Source organism: Neophocaena asiaeorientalis, unplaced genomic scaffold, assembly GCF_003031525.2.
Source record: "Neophocaena asiaeorientalis asiaeorientalis breed wild unplaced genomic scaffold, Neophocaena_asiaeorientalis_V1.1 scaffold150, whole genome shotgun sequence".
Lineage (NCBI taxonomy): Eukaryota > Metazoa > Chordata > Mammalia > Artiodactyla > Phocoenidae > Neophocaena > Neophocaena asiaeorientalis.
The window spans coordinates 15,984,327-16,001,920 of record NW_020176571.1 but is presented as its reverse complement, the minus strand read 5'-3'; the positions used below and the strand labels follow the sequence as shown (position 1 = coordinate 16,001,920).

The 17,594-nt window shown below is 36.6% G+C and overlaps 1 protein-coding gene across 3 annotated transcripts in view; it reads right to left on the bottom strand.

Annotated features, from left to right (window-relative positions):
- Positions 1 to 16,699, bottom strand: part of SLCO1C1 (solute carrier organic anion transporter family member 1C1) — a 47,508-nt gene extending 30,809 nt beyond the window's left edge. For all 3 annotated transcript variants that reach the window (XM_024733322.1, XM_024733323.1, XM_024733321.1), the window contains exons 1-3: positions 16,571 to 16,699; positions 15,306 to 15,447; positions 4,446 to 4,578 (exon numbers count right to left, since the gene is read on the bottom strand). In XM_024733322.1, the coding sequence (XP_024589090.1) occupies positions 4,446 to 4,578; positions 15,306 to 15,447; positions 16,571 to 16,699 (404 nt within the window). The remainder of the gene's footprint in view (positions 1 to 4,445; positions 4,579 to 15,305; positions 15,448 to 16,570) is intronic.
- Positions 16,700 to 17,594: the final 895 nt, after the last annotated feature.

Genomic DNA, 17,594 nt, shown 5'->3' with positions numbered 1-17,594 from the left:
TGGCTCTAAGTTATTTCTAATTTCACCCTTTCCTCTGTTTATAAGGTTACCACAGCAGCTGGATTGAAGAGCCAGTGCCAAACGGTAGGGTTGTGATCATTCTATCTACGGCCCCCCAGTGCCATACTCCCTCTCAAATTATCCTTGAGGAGCCAATTTCTTTGCCCTACACGCACCCTTCAGAGTAGAGGTACCTGATAAAAGGACATCATATCACCTTGATTCTCATTTTGTTCAGGCACTATGTGACTAAAGGCTAATAATCGTAGTGGTGTTTGAAATATCAATAGTAAAAACCTATTCAGCGTGATAGGGACAAGGTGTATTGAGTTATTAACATATTCAGATTGATAAGTCAGTTACCTTATTATCAGTGTTGCATAACCTGCACCTCAGTGGGTCTGTGAACCCCACTGGAAAAGTAAGAACATTTTTGTATGTATGTGAGTATTTAAGGGAAGAGGTTCATAGTTTTTGTCACTTTTATCAAAATGGGTCCTTGACCAAAATTAGTTAAGAACCACTTAATGAGGATAACTGTTTTTTAATTTCTAGCTACAGAGGAGAGCATTTAGTATTAAAATCATGGTAAATATAATTTTCTTTCTTTAATATAATTCCAGAGATACCAGAGACTATTATAATGCCTAAAGACTCTTTAAGTTGACTGTCAATAGCAATTATGTAGCATTTTGAAAATTTTTAATTACTTTAGCTTTCAGTTTAATCTACCAAAAGGCAACTGCTGCACGCATAATTATTTAGATTTTGAAGAAATAGAATTTTATATAAGTGCTGCCTGTGTCACTAATGACTATCTATGACACTGAGAAAAATCAATTAACCTTTCCAAATTTCATTTTCCTTAGTTGTAAAATGGGGATTATAGATATGGTCTGTGCCTATTTAGGTTCTATTGGATGAGACAAACAATTGAACAGGGGACCAATGGTATAAATGATTTTAAATCAGGGATATTAGTTCTGACCTGGCTTCCAACCCCGACTGACACAGTGTGCGTGAAGTTCTACAGTAGCCTCCTAAATAATCTCTCTGCTTTCACATTTGCCCCTCCGGAGTTATTTTCCCAATCTGTAGTCACTGTGTCCCTTTAAAAATATGTCAGGGGGCTTCCCTGGTGGCGCAGTGGTTGAGAGTCCGCCTGCCGATGCAGGGGACACGGGTTCGTGCCCCGGTCCGGGAAGATCCCATGTGCCGCAGAGCAACTAAGCCCGTGAGCCATGGCTGCTGAGCCTGCGCATCCGGAGCCTGTGCTCCGCAACGGGAGAGGCCACGACAGTGAGAGGCCCGCGTACCGGAAAAAAAAAAAAAAAAAAAAAGATTGTGCCATTCTGCTCAAAACTCTCCTCTGTCTTCTCATCCCATTCTGAGGAGGTAAAGTCTTTGCAATGATCTGTGTCCTTACTACCAGAGGTGTTGTCTGCAGACCAGCAGCATCAGCTGAATCTCAACCCCAGCCCCAGAGCTACTGAATCAGAATCTACATTTTACCAAGAGCCTCCGGTGATTCCAGTGTCCATCAGAGTTTGAGATACAACCTTGACGTCTCCTCTGTACCCCCTCACACTGTCCCCTTGCTCATCACTGCAGTAGACCACATGCCTGACTCCCTTCTCCTGCAGGAATGTCCCATTCACTGTTCATTTAGCCTGGAATCTTCTTCCCCAGATGTCTGTATGGCTGTCTCCTCATCTCTTTCAGCCCTTCACAAAGGTCACCATCTCAGTGAGCCATCCCCTGAAAACCCTACTTTAAACTGCAACGCTCTGCACACTCTTATGTGTCTCCCTGGGTTGTTTTTCTCTGTAGCACTTAACATTTCTGGCATATCTCATTATTTGTCTGTTTATTTATTATCTATCTCTTCCTAGTAAGATCCGTGAGAGCAGAGATTTTTGTCACTATTCTATCCCCGTTACCTAGAGCAATGATCAATACATATTTATTAAATTCATGAGTTAGATGCGTAGAATAGATAGCCAGTGGGAAGCAGCCGCATAGCACAGGGAGATCAGCTCAGTGCTTGGTGACCACCTAGAGGGGTGGGATAGGGAGGGTGGGAGGGAGGGAGACGCAAGAGGGAAGAGATATGGGGATATATGCATATGTATAGCTGATTCACTTTGTTTTAAAGCAGAAACTAACACACCATCGTAAAGCAATTATACTCCAATAAAGATGTTAAAAAAAGTTCATGAGTTAGATGAACTAACACACATAAGGCTGAACACAGTCTGTTGGTGGCAGTCCCTCAATAATTGATATCTATAATTAATATTATGTTTAGTCGTACATTGAGGGTATGTCTGCTAGGCAGAGTACGCTCCTCATGGACAGAACAAAAATTACATTTTGGACAAGTACCCAGTTAGTGACTAATGCTGTGAAAGGTTGGAAAGAAGTTATTGTAGTAATCCTCAGTAGACAGCAAACTTCATGAACGAAAGAACTGTGTATGGGGTTTCTTTTTTGTTTTATTTCATTTTGTTTTTTCCCCATTACCTGGCACAGTACCAGACAAGTGGCAGACACTAAATAATAAATGAACAAATATATCTTTCAACATATAAAAGGTGGTTGATAAGAATCTGTGTTTGTTTGGCACCCTTTGTCAGCGCTAGCCTGTCTGGCTTCTGTTGGCTATACTTCTCCTTCTGGTTTTCTTGTATTAGTACGTTATATTTGTCATCAACTTGAAGTAACACTATTATTAATCTCAATGCAACACCTTTGAGACAACTCGTTGCTATTTCTGGTTAAAACCAGCTGGCTTAATTATCTGAGGAGGGTTGAAAACAACACACAAGAAGAATGACACAACTCCTAGTTATGTCAGGAAACTTGGTAAGCATTTTACCTGTGTCATTCCATTTAATATTTGCAACAACATTACAAGCTAAGTATTATTTTTAATACCTGTAATACCTATTTTAAGGTATTATAAACTGAGGCCTAGGAAGGTTAGATGACATGCCCAAGGTCATGTAGAAGAGCTACTGATGCACTGCAGAATGAGTTAGGTCAAGGGTCAAGGATTTATCTAGCCTCTGAACCTACTTTGAAATTTTAATATTTTTAGTAGTGGAACTCTTTTCCCCCACTCTGAGCGAACTGTTGCATGGAAGTTCAATGACTAGAACAGATAACACAACTATGGATCAATCAGGAGTTAGGTGGATTGGAGACCCTTTTCCTCAGCCTTCTCCTTTGTCTCCTCCTTACCCACTGGCCACATATAACACCTTTGCATAACCTCAGTGATGTAAGGAAACTTCTGCCCTGTGGAAAGGAGGCCAGATAGGTGTCCAAAGAGTAGACAGAAGTCTTGAAGCCACAGATCCCTCTTCATGTAAAGACAAAGGGGCCAGAGAAACCACCCAAATAGGTAGGAAAGATCCCACACAGAGGATTCTGTGATCTTTACAGATTGGACACAGAAGTCAAAATCAAATTATATAAGTGACCTGGGAATCCAAGAAAAAGTTTGGACCAGATCATTTCTAAGTCTCTCCAGATCTCAAATGTCATGGTATGATGGTCTAGAGTGGACAGTCATCAAAGAATTACTTGATATATAATTTCCTAGAACATTCTCTTGCTTTAAAACCTCTTGGTAGTCACTTGGCTCAGGAGACAATGGGCGACCACAGAGGAGAAGCAACATGTATATGTGTGAAGAAGTCCTAATGCTGGTTTTAAGAATCCAGTTCTATAATTAGAAGACACCTAACCCCGAGAAGGTCACCAGACTCTCTAGGTCATGGTCCTTAGCTCTAAAATTTAAAAAAGATAAAATATGCTCTCCTGCCTCACAGGTTGTTGTAAAGGTGAAATGATATGACAAAATCTTTGGAAATACTAAAGTTGTATGCAAGAACTAACAAAAGTATCAACAGTAAACTTCAGGGTTAAAGAATACAAGCACCCCCACTTCCACTGAGAAAGTTCTATGAGATAATATTTGAACATCGTATAGTTATTTCAGTTGGTCATGTATCCCTAAGTCAATGATCTGCCAGTCAATTGTACCATGATCCAGCATACTGTCTGTAGCATTCATTTATTACCCCTTTGACACTCATTTGACATTTACCACATAATTTATTACTTTCTCTTTACTTATATATTTTGCCTCCATATCTAAGTTAAAGCATTTGAAAGGAGGCATAATAGTGAAATTTTCCCTTTAAATTTTGTTGACATAAATACATAGTAGTATATTGAAAAAAATTTTTTTACAGATTATTAAATCATAAGTGAAATTGTTAGCATTTTGAAATTTTGCCCAAAGTGGATGTAATAAAAATAAGATATAAATTATCATGGTTTAAGACAGGAGTTATTTTCTTAAATTTAAATAATTAATTGTAATCATCATGCAGTTGTTTGTTAAGGCAAGAAAAAGATGTTTGCTTTAGACTTACTGCTCCATGAAGAAATGAGGCATTGCAATGAGCAATGTTCCAACGCCCATGATTAGGCACCCTGCTCCAATTATTTTTGGCCTGTGAAGTTTGGCTCCAAAGTAGCTAACAAATGTTATAACTAAGAGATTTCCTTTGGGGAAAAGAATAAAATGTTCATAAGTTAGACAACTTAGAAAAAGTCATCAGCATAACTAAATGAATGAATGTCTATAGCAGGTTTGGCAACGTTTTGTTTTGACTAAACCATCTCCCACCATCTTCCCCATCATTTGTCTTTCTTTCCTTTAATCTGAGATGACTGGAACTATCTTCAGATTCATTATTTCAATCCTCTCATCCTTTTATCAAAATATTGATATTTTTATAAACAACCCTTCTACCTTGTTTTCATCCACCTTAATTATGTGTCCATTTAAAGTGTTTTATCAGTAAATCAAATTGTAGAAGACTTCCTTTAGTTCTCTTAAATTTTCCTTGGTGATTTTGAAGTAAACTGTATTACTCTTCATTTGTTCACATTTTCTACTAAAACTTCTATTGGTTTCCCATTCGCTCTTGAAACATACATCATATAGTATTGCTTTAGCTGATATTCCCGAAAGAAAAAACAAACACAACTGTACCTCACTTAAAATGAAATCAAATTATGAAATGCATATTTATATAATTTTTATAAAAATATAAGATTCAAAATACAAATAAAAATTACTCCACATAACTTCAGAAATACATCAATTATATAAACTCAATGTATGCTCATAATACAAATTTTATAAAATAGAAAGTCTCCATAAATTATACCATCTCTTTTTTAAAAAAATAAAGAATACATTTTTTTGAAGGTGGGACTTAAGCCTTTCTAAAATATCTCTAGTGAAGGATGTGATAAATTACTTTTAGTTGATGATGGTGTTAACTGATTAAACATCCTTTAAGGAAGATTTTCTAATGCTTTGCTGTGCACAAAAATTACTGGAAAGGAATGGTGGGGGAAATAGAAACATTAAAAATGCAGAATCTTGACAGCTCTCAACAGTTTCTGATTTCATGGATTGGGGAGAGGGATGCAGGCCAAGAAATCTGCATTTTTAATACTAGTTCCAATGTGTTGACAGAGATGGTTCCTGGAACATGCTTTGATAAACATTGCTTAGGGTCTTAGATTTCAAGGGGCTTTAAAGTTTTAGCTATTTGCATTTGGAATATTTAGTTTTTAAGGACTGTGGTGTTAGATAAAGTAAAACTTAGCAATTCTCCAGCAATTGATTGTGATGGCTGTTGGGTGGCCTTGCTTTGACATTCTCAATGTTTTCAATTTTCCAGAGAGAGTAGTTTCCTTACATCTGTAAGCAATCATCTAATGTACTACTGTTTATTCACATTGCCAGCTTTAGTCAAGTGCAAAAAGAGCAGCAATTTTTGTAGCCTTGAGGGCAATAACAATAGTGAAAAAAGCTTGCTCTAGGCTACAGTGGCTCCAGGCTTTATGGCTCCAGGAAGAATTAAACTCTTTTGAATTTTCATATCAAAAAAACTTGAGTATGAAATTTCTCATTTGACATTTAAGTACTTAGTAGAAGAAATTTTGTACCATATTGATAATTATGTCTATAGTTTTGCTAATGTGTCACAGTAAATAAACCAAACTGAAGTGAAAGTTGACTTTCAGTTTATAGGTAATGTGTCCCCACCACCACCACCAGTATCTCCCTCCCCAACTCCCATACCACCAACATGTCACAATAAAGGACTCATGTTTACAGGCTGTTTCTGTATTACATTAGTGGGTATGCCAAACACTACATAATACCATTTGAGCTTCTGTGATGTCTGTAGAAGTTTTTGCTTCCTTTATTTAGTATCTTTTCTGAGTTCTCAGAAGATACACTTAGAAAATAAATAGTGATGTATAATCTTTAAAAAAATCAAGTTGGATATCAATATTCTTTCACATCTACTATCACTAACTTCTGAAAAAGACAAACAGGTCCAGAGAGGTTTACAAATACATTTTATCAAATTTTCAAGTACTAGATTTTCTCTCTTTCTCTCTTCCTCTTTTTCTCTCTCTCTCTCCCCACACCCACACACAGTACTTCAGATAACAGAAAAGAAAGCTACCCAACTCATGCTATAAGACCAATATACCCTTGCAATTCAAACTAGACAAGCACAATGAAAGAAGAGACCAAATGCAGTTTATTCTAGGAGTGCAAGGGTACCACCAAATAAGAAACAAATCTATTAATTAAAGCTCTATATTAAATAATGGAAGAGGAAAAATTCCATGGTTATCTTGAGAGATGTAAAACATTTAATATAATTAACCATTTATAATAAGAAAAAATCTGAGCAAATTAACTTTTAAACTGTATCTATCACAGATATTGTTTAATGGTGAAATTTTTAAAGTATTTTCATTAAGTTAAGATACAAGAGAAGGATGCCCACTGTCACTACTTCTATTGGACATAGTTCTGAGCCCAATGCAATAAGGCAAGAACAAGAAATAATAAATCTAATAATTGGAAAGGATGATATACAGTTGTTTTCTGTTTCAGACAATATGATTGTTCAGGAAACTCTACAGCATCTATAGACAATCAATTAAAATTAACATAAATTCAGCAAGACTGCTGTATATGTATAACATTAGATATTAATACTCTTCCAGTATTCCAGGAATTACTAAATAAGAAATGTAACAAAAATTCTTTTCACAATAGCAACAAAAACTTTAAATATGTAGGAATAAATCTAACAAAAGATAAGTAGTATATTTATAGATTATAAATATAATACTGAAAGCTATAAAAAAGAATAACTAAATTGAGATGTATACCATGTTCTTGGATGGAAAGACTCATAACATAAAATTTCAGTTATCTGATTTGATATATAAATTCTATGCAATTTCAGTCAAACCAAAATTGGATGTTTCAGGAAACTATTCCAAGTAGAGCCAAGAAAAAATTTGATGGAAAAGTTGGAAATTTTCCTACCTAGTAACAGAGCTAATTATAAAACTATTAATCAAGAAGACAGTCTTGTATTGAGTCAGGGATCAACAGACTTACGGAAAGATTTACACCTAAGTGATAAGTTAATATATGATAAAGAGGGTATTGCAAATAACTGGGTTAAGTATATATTGAATTAGTGCTGATTGGACAATTTGTTATAATAATATAAAGAGATTGCTACCTGACTTTGTATTTTAAAAAAATGTATTTTAAGGATATGCCTTTTCTGGTCCAGCATGTAAGAAGCTAGAAGTATCCACTTCATCCTAACACCAAGTAAAAAGTTGAAAAATCAACAACTCTTCTTAGATCTGTCAGAAAGATGGGGTCATAGGGCAAACTGCTGTCCCCAAAATTGGAGAGACCAATAGGCAAAGGCAGAGAATTGTGGCCAGCTGGAACAGAAATCCACAACAATAAATCTCCTTGGGAACAAGTGTTATGGTAAGAAAAACCTGAACTATAACTGACAGGAGGCTCAGCATCAGCAATTCTGAGAGAGAAAAACTCCAGAGGGACCCAGTGATTGAGGGCACACACTCTTTTGTGAGTTTTACTTCAGGAGCTCAATTAGGTTCTCACAGTGAATATTGGAGAATAAAACTTTTGTGCTTGCAGCATGGGGAGGGGAAAGGAAACCATTTTGAAATACATTGGAGCACTCTGTTTTTCTTAAGAAAGTCTGCTTTTAGGGGAAACTAGTAACTAGAGTCTAACCTGCTGGGGCATTATCAGAGCCCAGCTGACCTGGGGGAAGGGAAATACCCAACTTCAGCTGTTCTAGCTATCCTGTCCCATCAATGAGGGATAGGGGGACTGAGAAGCACATCTGAAGTTCACAGTCCAGAGGCATAGGCTCACTAAGAGCCTGAGACCCGTAGGACTATAGAATACTTTCTCTCCCTCACACAATACCATCATATTACTAAAGGCCTATTTATAGCAGTTCCTTTTACCCAGTACATCATTTCTGGCTATGAAGGAAAAAATTATAAGACATACTGAAAGTAAAAAGAAAAACTTTTTGAAGAGACAGCAAGAATCAGAACCAGACATGGCAGAGATTTTGGAGTTGTCTGACTAGAAATTTAAGACAACTATGATTAAGATGTCAAGAGGTCTAATGGAAAAACTAAAGAGCATGCAAGAACAAATGGGCAATGTAAATCAGAGAGATGGAAATTCTGGGAAAGATCAAAAAAAAATGCTAGAGAACAATAACATGGTAACAGAAATAAAGAATGCCTTTGATAGGCTTGTTGGTAGACTGGACACAGTTGAGGAAAGAATCTCTGAGCTTGAGGATATATCAATAGAAAACACCAAAACTTAAAAGCAAAGAGAAAAAGAGACTGGAAAAAAAACAGAACAGAATATCCAAGGACATGGAACTATAAGAGGCGTAACATGCAGGTAATGGGAATTCCAGAAAGAGAAGCAAGAGTCAAAGGAATAGAAGAAATATTTAAAATAATGACGATTGAGAATTTCTACCAAATTAATATCACACACCAAACCACAGATCCAGGAAGCTAAGAGAACAATGAGCAGGATAAATGCCAAAAAATCTAAACTAGACATATAATTTTCAAACTACAGAAAATCAAATATAAGAGATAATTTATAAAAAAAGAAAACTCACTTATAGAGGAGGAAAATAAGAATTACATCTTATTTCTCTTCAGAAACCATGCAAACAAGAAAAGAGTGTAGAAAAAATTTTTGAAGTGTTGAGAGAAAAAACCCCCACCAACCTAAAGTTCTGTACCCTGTGAAGTTATCCTTCAAAAGCAAAGCAGAAATACTTTCTCAGACAGACAATTGAGGAAATGTGTTTCCAGTAGACCTGCCTTTCATGAAATGTTAAAAGAAGCTCTTCAGAGAAAAATAATAATAATAAAATTCAGAAACTCAGATCTACATAAAGAAAGGATGAGCATCAGAGAAGAAATAAGTGATGGTAAATTTAAAACTTATTTTTCTTATTCTTAATTGATCTAGCAGATAACAGTTTGTTCAAAATAATAATATCAAAAATGTGTTCAATGATGTATTCTTATGTATGCATGTTTGCTTATGTATAAGTGAAATAAAATGAATAATAACACTGATACAAAGGATGGGAGGGAGGAATTCAAATTGAAAGACACAATCTGCGAACACTCACATAGGGAGATACAGGTAATCTGAATATACCTATATCTATTAAAGAAATTGAACCAATAATTAATATCCTTCCAAAACAGAAAGTACCAGGTCCAAGTAGATTCACTGGTGAATTTTCCAAACAGTTAATGAAGAAATTATACTAATTCTCTACAATCTCTTTCAGAAGATAGAGAGGGAACACTTCCTAATTCTACAAGTGCAACATTACCCTAATAGAAAAACCAGAAAAAGCATTACAAGAAAAGAAAACAACAAACTAATATCTCTCCTGAACATAGGTGCAAAAATCCTCAACAACATATTAGCAAATCAAATCCAACAATATGTAGAAATAATTGTACATTAAGACCAAGTGGGATTTATCCCAGGTATGCAGGGCTGGTTCACCATTAGAAAATTAATGTAATCCATCATATCAACAGGCTAAAGAAGAAAATTCACATGATCATATCAATATATGCAGAAAAAGCATTTGACAAAACTCTACAACCAATCATGATTTAAAAAAAAAGAAAAAAATAACTCCATAAACTTGGAAGAGAGAGGAATGTCCTCAACTTGATTAAAAAAAAAAAAAAAACTACAGCTAATATCATACTTAATGGTAAGAAATTCAAAGCTTTTCCACTAAGATCAGGCACAAGGCAAGGCTATCTCCTCTCACCATTGCTTTTCAATATTGTACGGGGAGTCCTACTTAATGCAATAGGACAAGAAAAGGAAATAAAGGTACACAGATTGGGAAGGAAGAAATAAAACTAGCTTTGTTCCCATAAGACATGATCATTTTTGTAGAAAATCTGAAAGAATTAACAAAAGAACTCCTGGAACTAATACATGATTATAGCAGGGTTGCAAGATACAGGGTTAATACACAGAAGTCAATCACTTTCCTATATGTCAGCAGTGAAAAACAGGAATTTAAAAACATGATACCATTTACATTAGCACCCCCTAAAATGAAATAAGTATAAATTTAACAAAATATGTACAAGATCTATATGAAAAGAACTATAAAACTCTGGCTAAAGAGATCACATAACTCAATAAATGGAGAGATATCTTATGTTCATGGATAGGAAGACTCAGTATTGTCAAGATGTCATTTCTTTCCTACTTGATCTATGCATTCAATGCAATCTTAATCAAAATCATAGCAAGTTACTTGTGGATAGTGACAAACTGATTCTAAAGTTTTTATGGACAAATAAAATACCCAGAATAGCCAACAAGATATTGCAGAAAAACAAAGTTGGAAGACTGACACTACCCAATTTCAAGACATACTCTAAAGCCACAGTAATCAAGACAGTGTGACACTGGTGAAAGAATAGATAAATAGATACATGGAACAGAATAGATAGCCCAGAAACAGACTACATAAGTACAGTTAACTGGTCTTTGAGAAAGGAATAAAGGCAATACAATAGAGCAAAGATAGTCTTTTCAATAAATGGTGCTGGAAGAACTTGACATACACATGCAAAAATACCACAACAAAACTGAATCTAGACACAGACTTTACAGTCTTCACAAAAATAAACTCAAAGTGGATCACAGACCTAAATGTAAAACGCAAAACTATAAAACTTGTAGAAGATAACATAAGAGAGAACCTAGAAGACCGTGGGTTTGGTGATGACTTTTTAGATGCAACACCAAAAGCCCAATCCATGAAAGAAAAAATTGATAAGCCGTACTTCATTAAAATTAAAAATTTCTGCTCTATGAAAGATGATGTTAAGAGACTTAAAAGACAAACCACATACCAAGAGAAAATATTTGCAAAAGCCATATCAGATAAAGGACTGTTATCCAAAATACACAAAGGACTCTTAAAACCCAACAATAAGAATACAAGCAGCCTGTTTAAAACATGGACCAAATACCTCGATGGACAGATCACCAAAGAAGATACACAGATGGCAAATAACCACACAAAAAGATGTTCAGCATCGTATGTCATCAGGAAACTGCAAATTAAGAAACAATGAAACACCACTACATATCTATTAGAATGGCCAAAATCCAAAACATTAAATGCTGCTTAGGGTGCGGAGCAACAAGAACTCTCATTTATTGTTGAACTCTCATTCCAAATGGTGCGGCCACTTTGGAAGACAATTTGGTGGTATCTTACAAAACTAAACATATTCTTCCCATAAGACCCAGCAACTATGCTCCTTGGTAATTATCCAAAAGAGTTGAAAATTTATGTCCCCACAAAAATCTGCACACACAGATGTTTATAGTAGCTTTCTTTATAATTGCCAAAACTTGGAAGCAATCAAGAAGTTCTTCACTAGATGAATAGGTAAATAAACTAAGGTCCATTCAGAAATAGATTATTATTCAGTGCTAAAAAGAAATGAGTTATCCAGTCATGAAAAGACATGGAAGAACATTAAATGCTTATTGCCATGTGAAAGAAGCCAATCTGAAAAGGCTACATACTGTATGATTCCAACTGTATAACATTCTGAAACAGGCAAAACTATGGAGACAGTAAAAAGATCAGTGGTTACCAAGGGGTAGGGGGTAGGGATGGATAAATAGGCAGAGCACAGAGGATTTTTAGGGCATTAAAAGTGCTCTGTATGATACTATAATAGTGGATACATGTCATTATACATTTGTTCAATCCCACAGAGTATACAACACCAAGAGTGAGCCTTAACGTCAACTCTGGACTGTGGATGATAATGAGGTATCACTGTAGGTCATCAACTGTACTGAATGTACCACTGTGGTGAGGGATGTTGATAATGGGGGAGGCCGTGCATGTGTGGGGACAGGGGGTTTATTGGAAATCTTTGTACGTTCTGCTCACTTTTGCTGTGAACCCCAAACTGCCTTAAAAAACAAAGTGTATCTAAAAACATCTATGTCAAGTTGACTAAATACTAAAATGTAAGAGGCAAAAGTTTTAAATATTTAGAAGAAAATACATGGAGAAATATTTGAAACAAAGAATTAATATCTGCAAATATTAGTAGGTCTTGATAAGAAAACATTTTATTTTCTTGGAAACTCTCTGTCATTTTTGGAGAAAGAGTCCTTGTTACAAGAAAATACTTTACTTGGGAAGAAATTGAGTATCCAGTAGGCAGATGTTAGATGATAATGCCAATTGATGTCAAAGGATAAATGAAATTGTTCTGCAAAAAATAGAAGAATTTAAAGCTAGAGACAGAGGGTGGGAATGGGTCCAGAGCTCTGGAAGGAAGGAATATGAAGAGAGGCAAAAGGAGTAAATTAAAATTATGGTCAGGAAACCCACTTTTCTGGAAAACTAGGGATTGCAAATAACTAGAGCAAACCTGTGGTGTTTGACATAAAGTTTTGCAATGGAAGTCAGAGGACTTTTATTGCATCTAATCCAATAAACAATTTCTATCCTTAGAATGGTCTGGAAGAATTAATATGAATTTAGACTCCGGGCCCTTTTTTTACTTCCTGTGCAACATTAGTACTCTCTATTAAATATAGACCCTCTCAAGTTTTACATTGGGGTCTGGGAATCTAAGAAAAATTTGGACCAGATTCTTCCCAAGTCTCTTCAGCTACAAAATGTTTTTATACTATAATCTAGAGTGAGCAATAATCAATGAATCACTTCATATGTAATTTTCTGTCTTCTCATTTCTTCTTCTTTCTGTAAGTCTGATTTATTCTTTTGATCTGCACCCAGCTTCCTCTTCATACTTGTTTCTTCTCCTGATGCAGTGTTACCCTTACCTTGACTCTCCATGGACTTTCATTCCGTTTAGGGTTGTAGGCAGGGCAGTCATCAAGGAATAAATCAGCTCTCCAGGCGTCTCCAATTAGTTTACACAAGGTAGTGATATGATCAGGTGTTCTAGAAACTTGTTACACAAAGTGCAGCCCATTGATGAATAGCATCAACATCGTATTGGAGCTTGTTAGATATGCAGGATCTTCCCTTCCTACAGAACGTCTGTGCATTTTAACACAATTGACCAGTCATTTGCGTGAACATTAACGTTTGACTAGCACTGAACCAAGAAATCTTTTTCTGGTAGGGTGATGAAAGATGGATTTGGGGAATAAAAGCCTGAAGGTAAAAGGGTACCTATTCACTCTTTTAATTCTTCCTGATATTTAGGGTAAGAACTGATATATACAGTATGAACTTGGATGATCAGGCCACCCAAGATGGCTCTTTTTTTGCTCTACGTACATTCCCTGCTCAACCAGTGCCTGCTTCATCTACACTACTCACACTGCCAAGCTTCCTGTATATTTGCCCCTTCAGCTGGTGATTGTTCTAATTTTAGATCAGAACACCTCCACTAGGATAGCTTGTCAAAGCGGCAGTGAGGGGGCGTGCCACCTACTGGTTTCCCTGGTAACCAATGAGCCAACCTGAAGTCAATTCCCCCTATAACTGGTAATCTCCCCCTCCTCCCTGGGAGAGAAGACTGCCGCCATGTCCTGCCTGCAGTCAGCCGCACACGGTGGCTTGTTGCTCCAGGACCTTGCTTCAGACGTGTAAGTTCCCCCTATCCGTTAAACCACTGATGTTTCTGTCGCTAACTCTGGGCTCTTTCTTCGGTCTTGAAGCCGGACAAGCACAGGGCTTGCTGGCCTGCGGGTGCAGCCCAACAGAACTAAAAAAGTAATTGTTGAAGAGTTGAAATATATCCCTTCACTCTTCTGAAGGTTTAAGTGAAGCTGAACCTGGAGCCACTAGAGATTTTACTATAGCATATATTTGAAACTCAACAAGCAGAAAGGACCACAGAGACTATTAATTTTGTTTACTTCAAGAAGGAATCAAAGCCCCTTAGTTTATCAACTCAGGAAGCTAAATGGGATTACACTCTTTAAAGTACTTCCAAAACAGTGACTAAAATCACTTGGTCTTTTCAAGTTCAAAGTGTATAGTCAATGGCTATAACCAAAGAACCCGGAGAGTAGAATTTTTATTGCCTGTTTTGCTCTAGTGTTCTTGTTAATAGAATCCCTTTATATTCTTTCTAGGCCACTGGACAGAAATACCCCTTTTATAGTTTAACTTCTTCTTAAATCACTACAAGATATTTTTCTAGAGCTTCTTTGAAGCTCTAGAAAAGTTTGAATCACAGGGCTTCCAAGATATAAAACTCTTTTGTAAGGACATTTCCTGCATACTTTTAACTCAAAATACCAGCAGCATCTCACTCTCTCTCCTAGAGAAGTCTCACTCTGATTGAAAACTTGTGTGAGTCATATAATAGTGAACACCTGGGGCAGGAAGTTAATTGCTGTTTGCTCAGAGAGAAGAAATTGCCTATACTGTAGCACAAGGCCATGGCAAACTCTGTCCAAATAAGATTTTACAGATAGAGTCTGATACTAGCAGACAGCAGAATGCAGTGAGGATGTCATTTAGTCGTGCCTAGAAACCTTGTACTTGAAAGTAAAGTCAGGGCTTCCGGTGGCGCAGTGGTTGAGAGTCCGCCTGCCGATGCAGGGGACACAGGTTCGTGCCCCGGTCCGGGAGGATCCCACGTGCCGCGGAGCGGCTGGGCCTGTGAGCCATGGCCGCTGGGCCTGCGCGTCCGGAGCCTGTGCTCCGCAAGGGGAGAGGCCACAACAGTGAGAGGCCCGCGTACCGCAAAAAAAAAAAAAAAAAGTAAAGTCAGGCATCTGCAATACCTACCAATTTCAAAACTACCATCAATAACTCCCACCAGTGAAGAAGGGATATCAAACCTTCTCTCTATCTGAGTGATGGTGCTCTTCAGGTAGCCTTCTGCCAGTGCTTTGGCAAAGTAAACAAAAGACAGGGCACCCAAGAACACCTGAAAAATATGACAGGTCACACTTAGTCTAACTCCAGCCTGACATATGACTGGAAATTTACTAAACAGAGAGACAGAAACACAAACCACAAACCACAAACCAGGTAACAAGCCTGTTACCACTGAAGATTTCATTCAAGCAAAGTAATAGGCTTCTTCCCACCTCAAGCTCATGTAGAGTTCTAAAAATTCAAATAGACTTTCATTCATAATGTATGTTGAATTCCACCCTTTCTCCCCCTCTCCCCCAAAGGGCATTCAAAGATGTCTTGGCTTTGAAAAGAAGATTCATTGCATGGGGAAGCAGAGAGAGGAAGGAACCATTGAAAGGTAAGAAAATAAAACAAAACCCATCAACCAAATACTCAACATCTTATCACAGGTCTAATACTCATTATTGTGTATTTCACAGCAATGGTTAATGTTCTAGCAGGGAACGTAACAGACTGAAAAAGTAGAACTACTATTCTTTGTGTTTAAGTTCATATTCAAGTTAAATTCATACTCAAATTCTTATTCAATGAAAAAAATATATTCTTTTTGATATCTGGCTTGTGTGTTTTGCTAGACCTGGGTCTGTGATGGAGTATCTATAAGGCGGATTATATGAAAAAAACCACATATGTATTTGTTGAGTGAATATTTGATGCAAGGAAAGTATAGGAACTTGGAGTCACGTTGAGCACCATTTAAAAGGGAACCCTGTCCCTTACTGTGTGGCCAGGAAAGTCAAATTTTTCATTTATAGAATGGGAATAATATGGATGTTTCATAGATTAAATGTTACAGCTGTGCATAGCATAACATCTGGTACATGGTAGATATTTAATGAATATCATTACCTCTCTCCTTTCTGTTTCGGAGGGGCATTCAAGTGAGCCAGGAAAGTAATATTTAGTAATTTAACCTACATAGTCAGGCAAAGATTGCTTTCACTGCCCAGCAAAGTGTGGTTTTCATAAATTGCATCTAAGGTCACTTTTTAAAGTGGAAAAAATTTCTCACCTCTAGCTATAGTGTGTAGAAAATAACTGGATCAAGAACTGAGAGCATGGACTCCACCAAATTCTCTTAGCTCTTTAGTTAACCACTTATGGTTGTTTATCATTTAATTGTTTGTTACCTTTAGTTCACCACAGCAGGGTTGTTTCTCCTCTGAGGAGGGATATTCTGTTTTAAAGGAAGGCCTCCCAACAGGTTGCATTGAATTTTTGCTGAATAACTGGATATTTTCTTTGGATGAAGTGTCCATTATGAAAACATTCCTTGACTCTGATCTGTCAAAGTTGATTTTTAAAGTAAAAAAAAAAAAAAAAAAATTTAATTCAAACCCATGCAGTTGATTAGATAATGTTTTTATTTCACAATAGATCACAATTCTGTGGACATAACTTGATGTGAAGTTCCCTCATTTTACCACAGTAAGTTGGCAAAGTTTTTCAATTAAAATCGACCAGGATATCTGATTAAGCAATCCTGCTCTTGGGACTCTGTAGCCAGCATTCTTTCTCAATCCCTCCAGTTTAAGCCTCATTATAGCAAAGAATAAATTTAAATGTTGCCTTTGGAATAAATAACGAGGAAGAATTTTGCTAACTTTGTGGTCTTGCCAGCTTAAACTAGAAGCAAGCAGGAAAGGAAGAAGAGGAATTCAGCCATTTGAATATTGATTCATTAGAATTGAGTCTTTAAAGCCTTTAAATCTATTATCTTAGCAGAATGAATAGAAAAGATTGATGCCCCTGGTAGATGCCTATATCACACTGTGATTCTTATACATTTGTAGCATACAAAGTAAGGCTTAAAATAAGGCAAAAAAAGAGGACCAATCTGTGTATCATTTTAGCTTGACAAATAGGGAAGCAGCATGATTTATGCCTCAGGCTTAGATTTCATTCAGTCAGAAGTAGTCTTTGGCCTGCCTTAAAGTAAGAAAGATGCCTTCCTTCCTATGTCTAATTTCCCACCCTCCTTTGTCCTTACCAAGCCCTGGACAGCTTCACATAATCTGAACCTATTTTCTTTTTGTTCATATCAATATTTACATATCCCATGCACCCACTTCTTTAGGATTCCATATAGCTCAGTGCCTGCCTGATAAAGTAATCTACGTGAAGGGATTTAAAAATAAAATAACTTCTGGATCA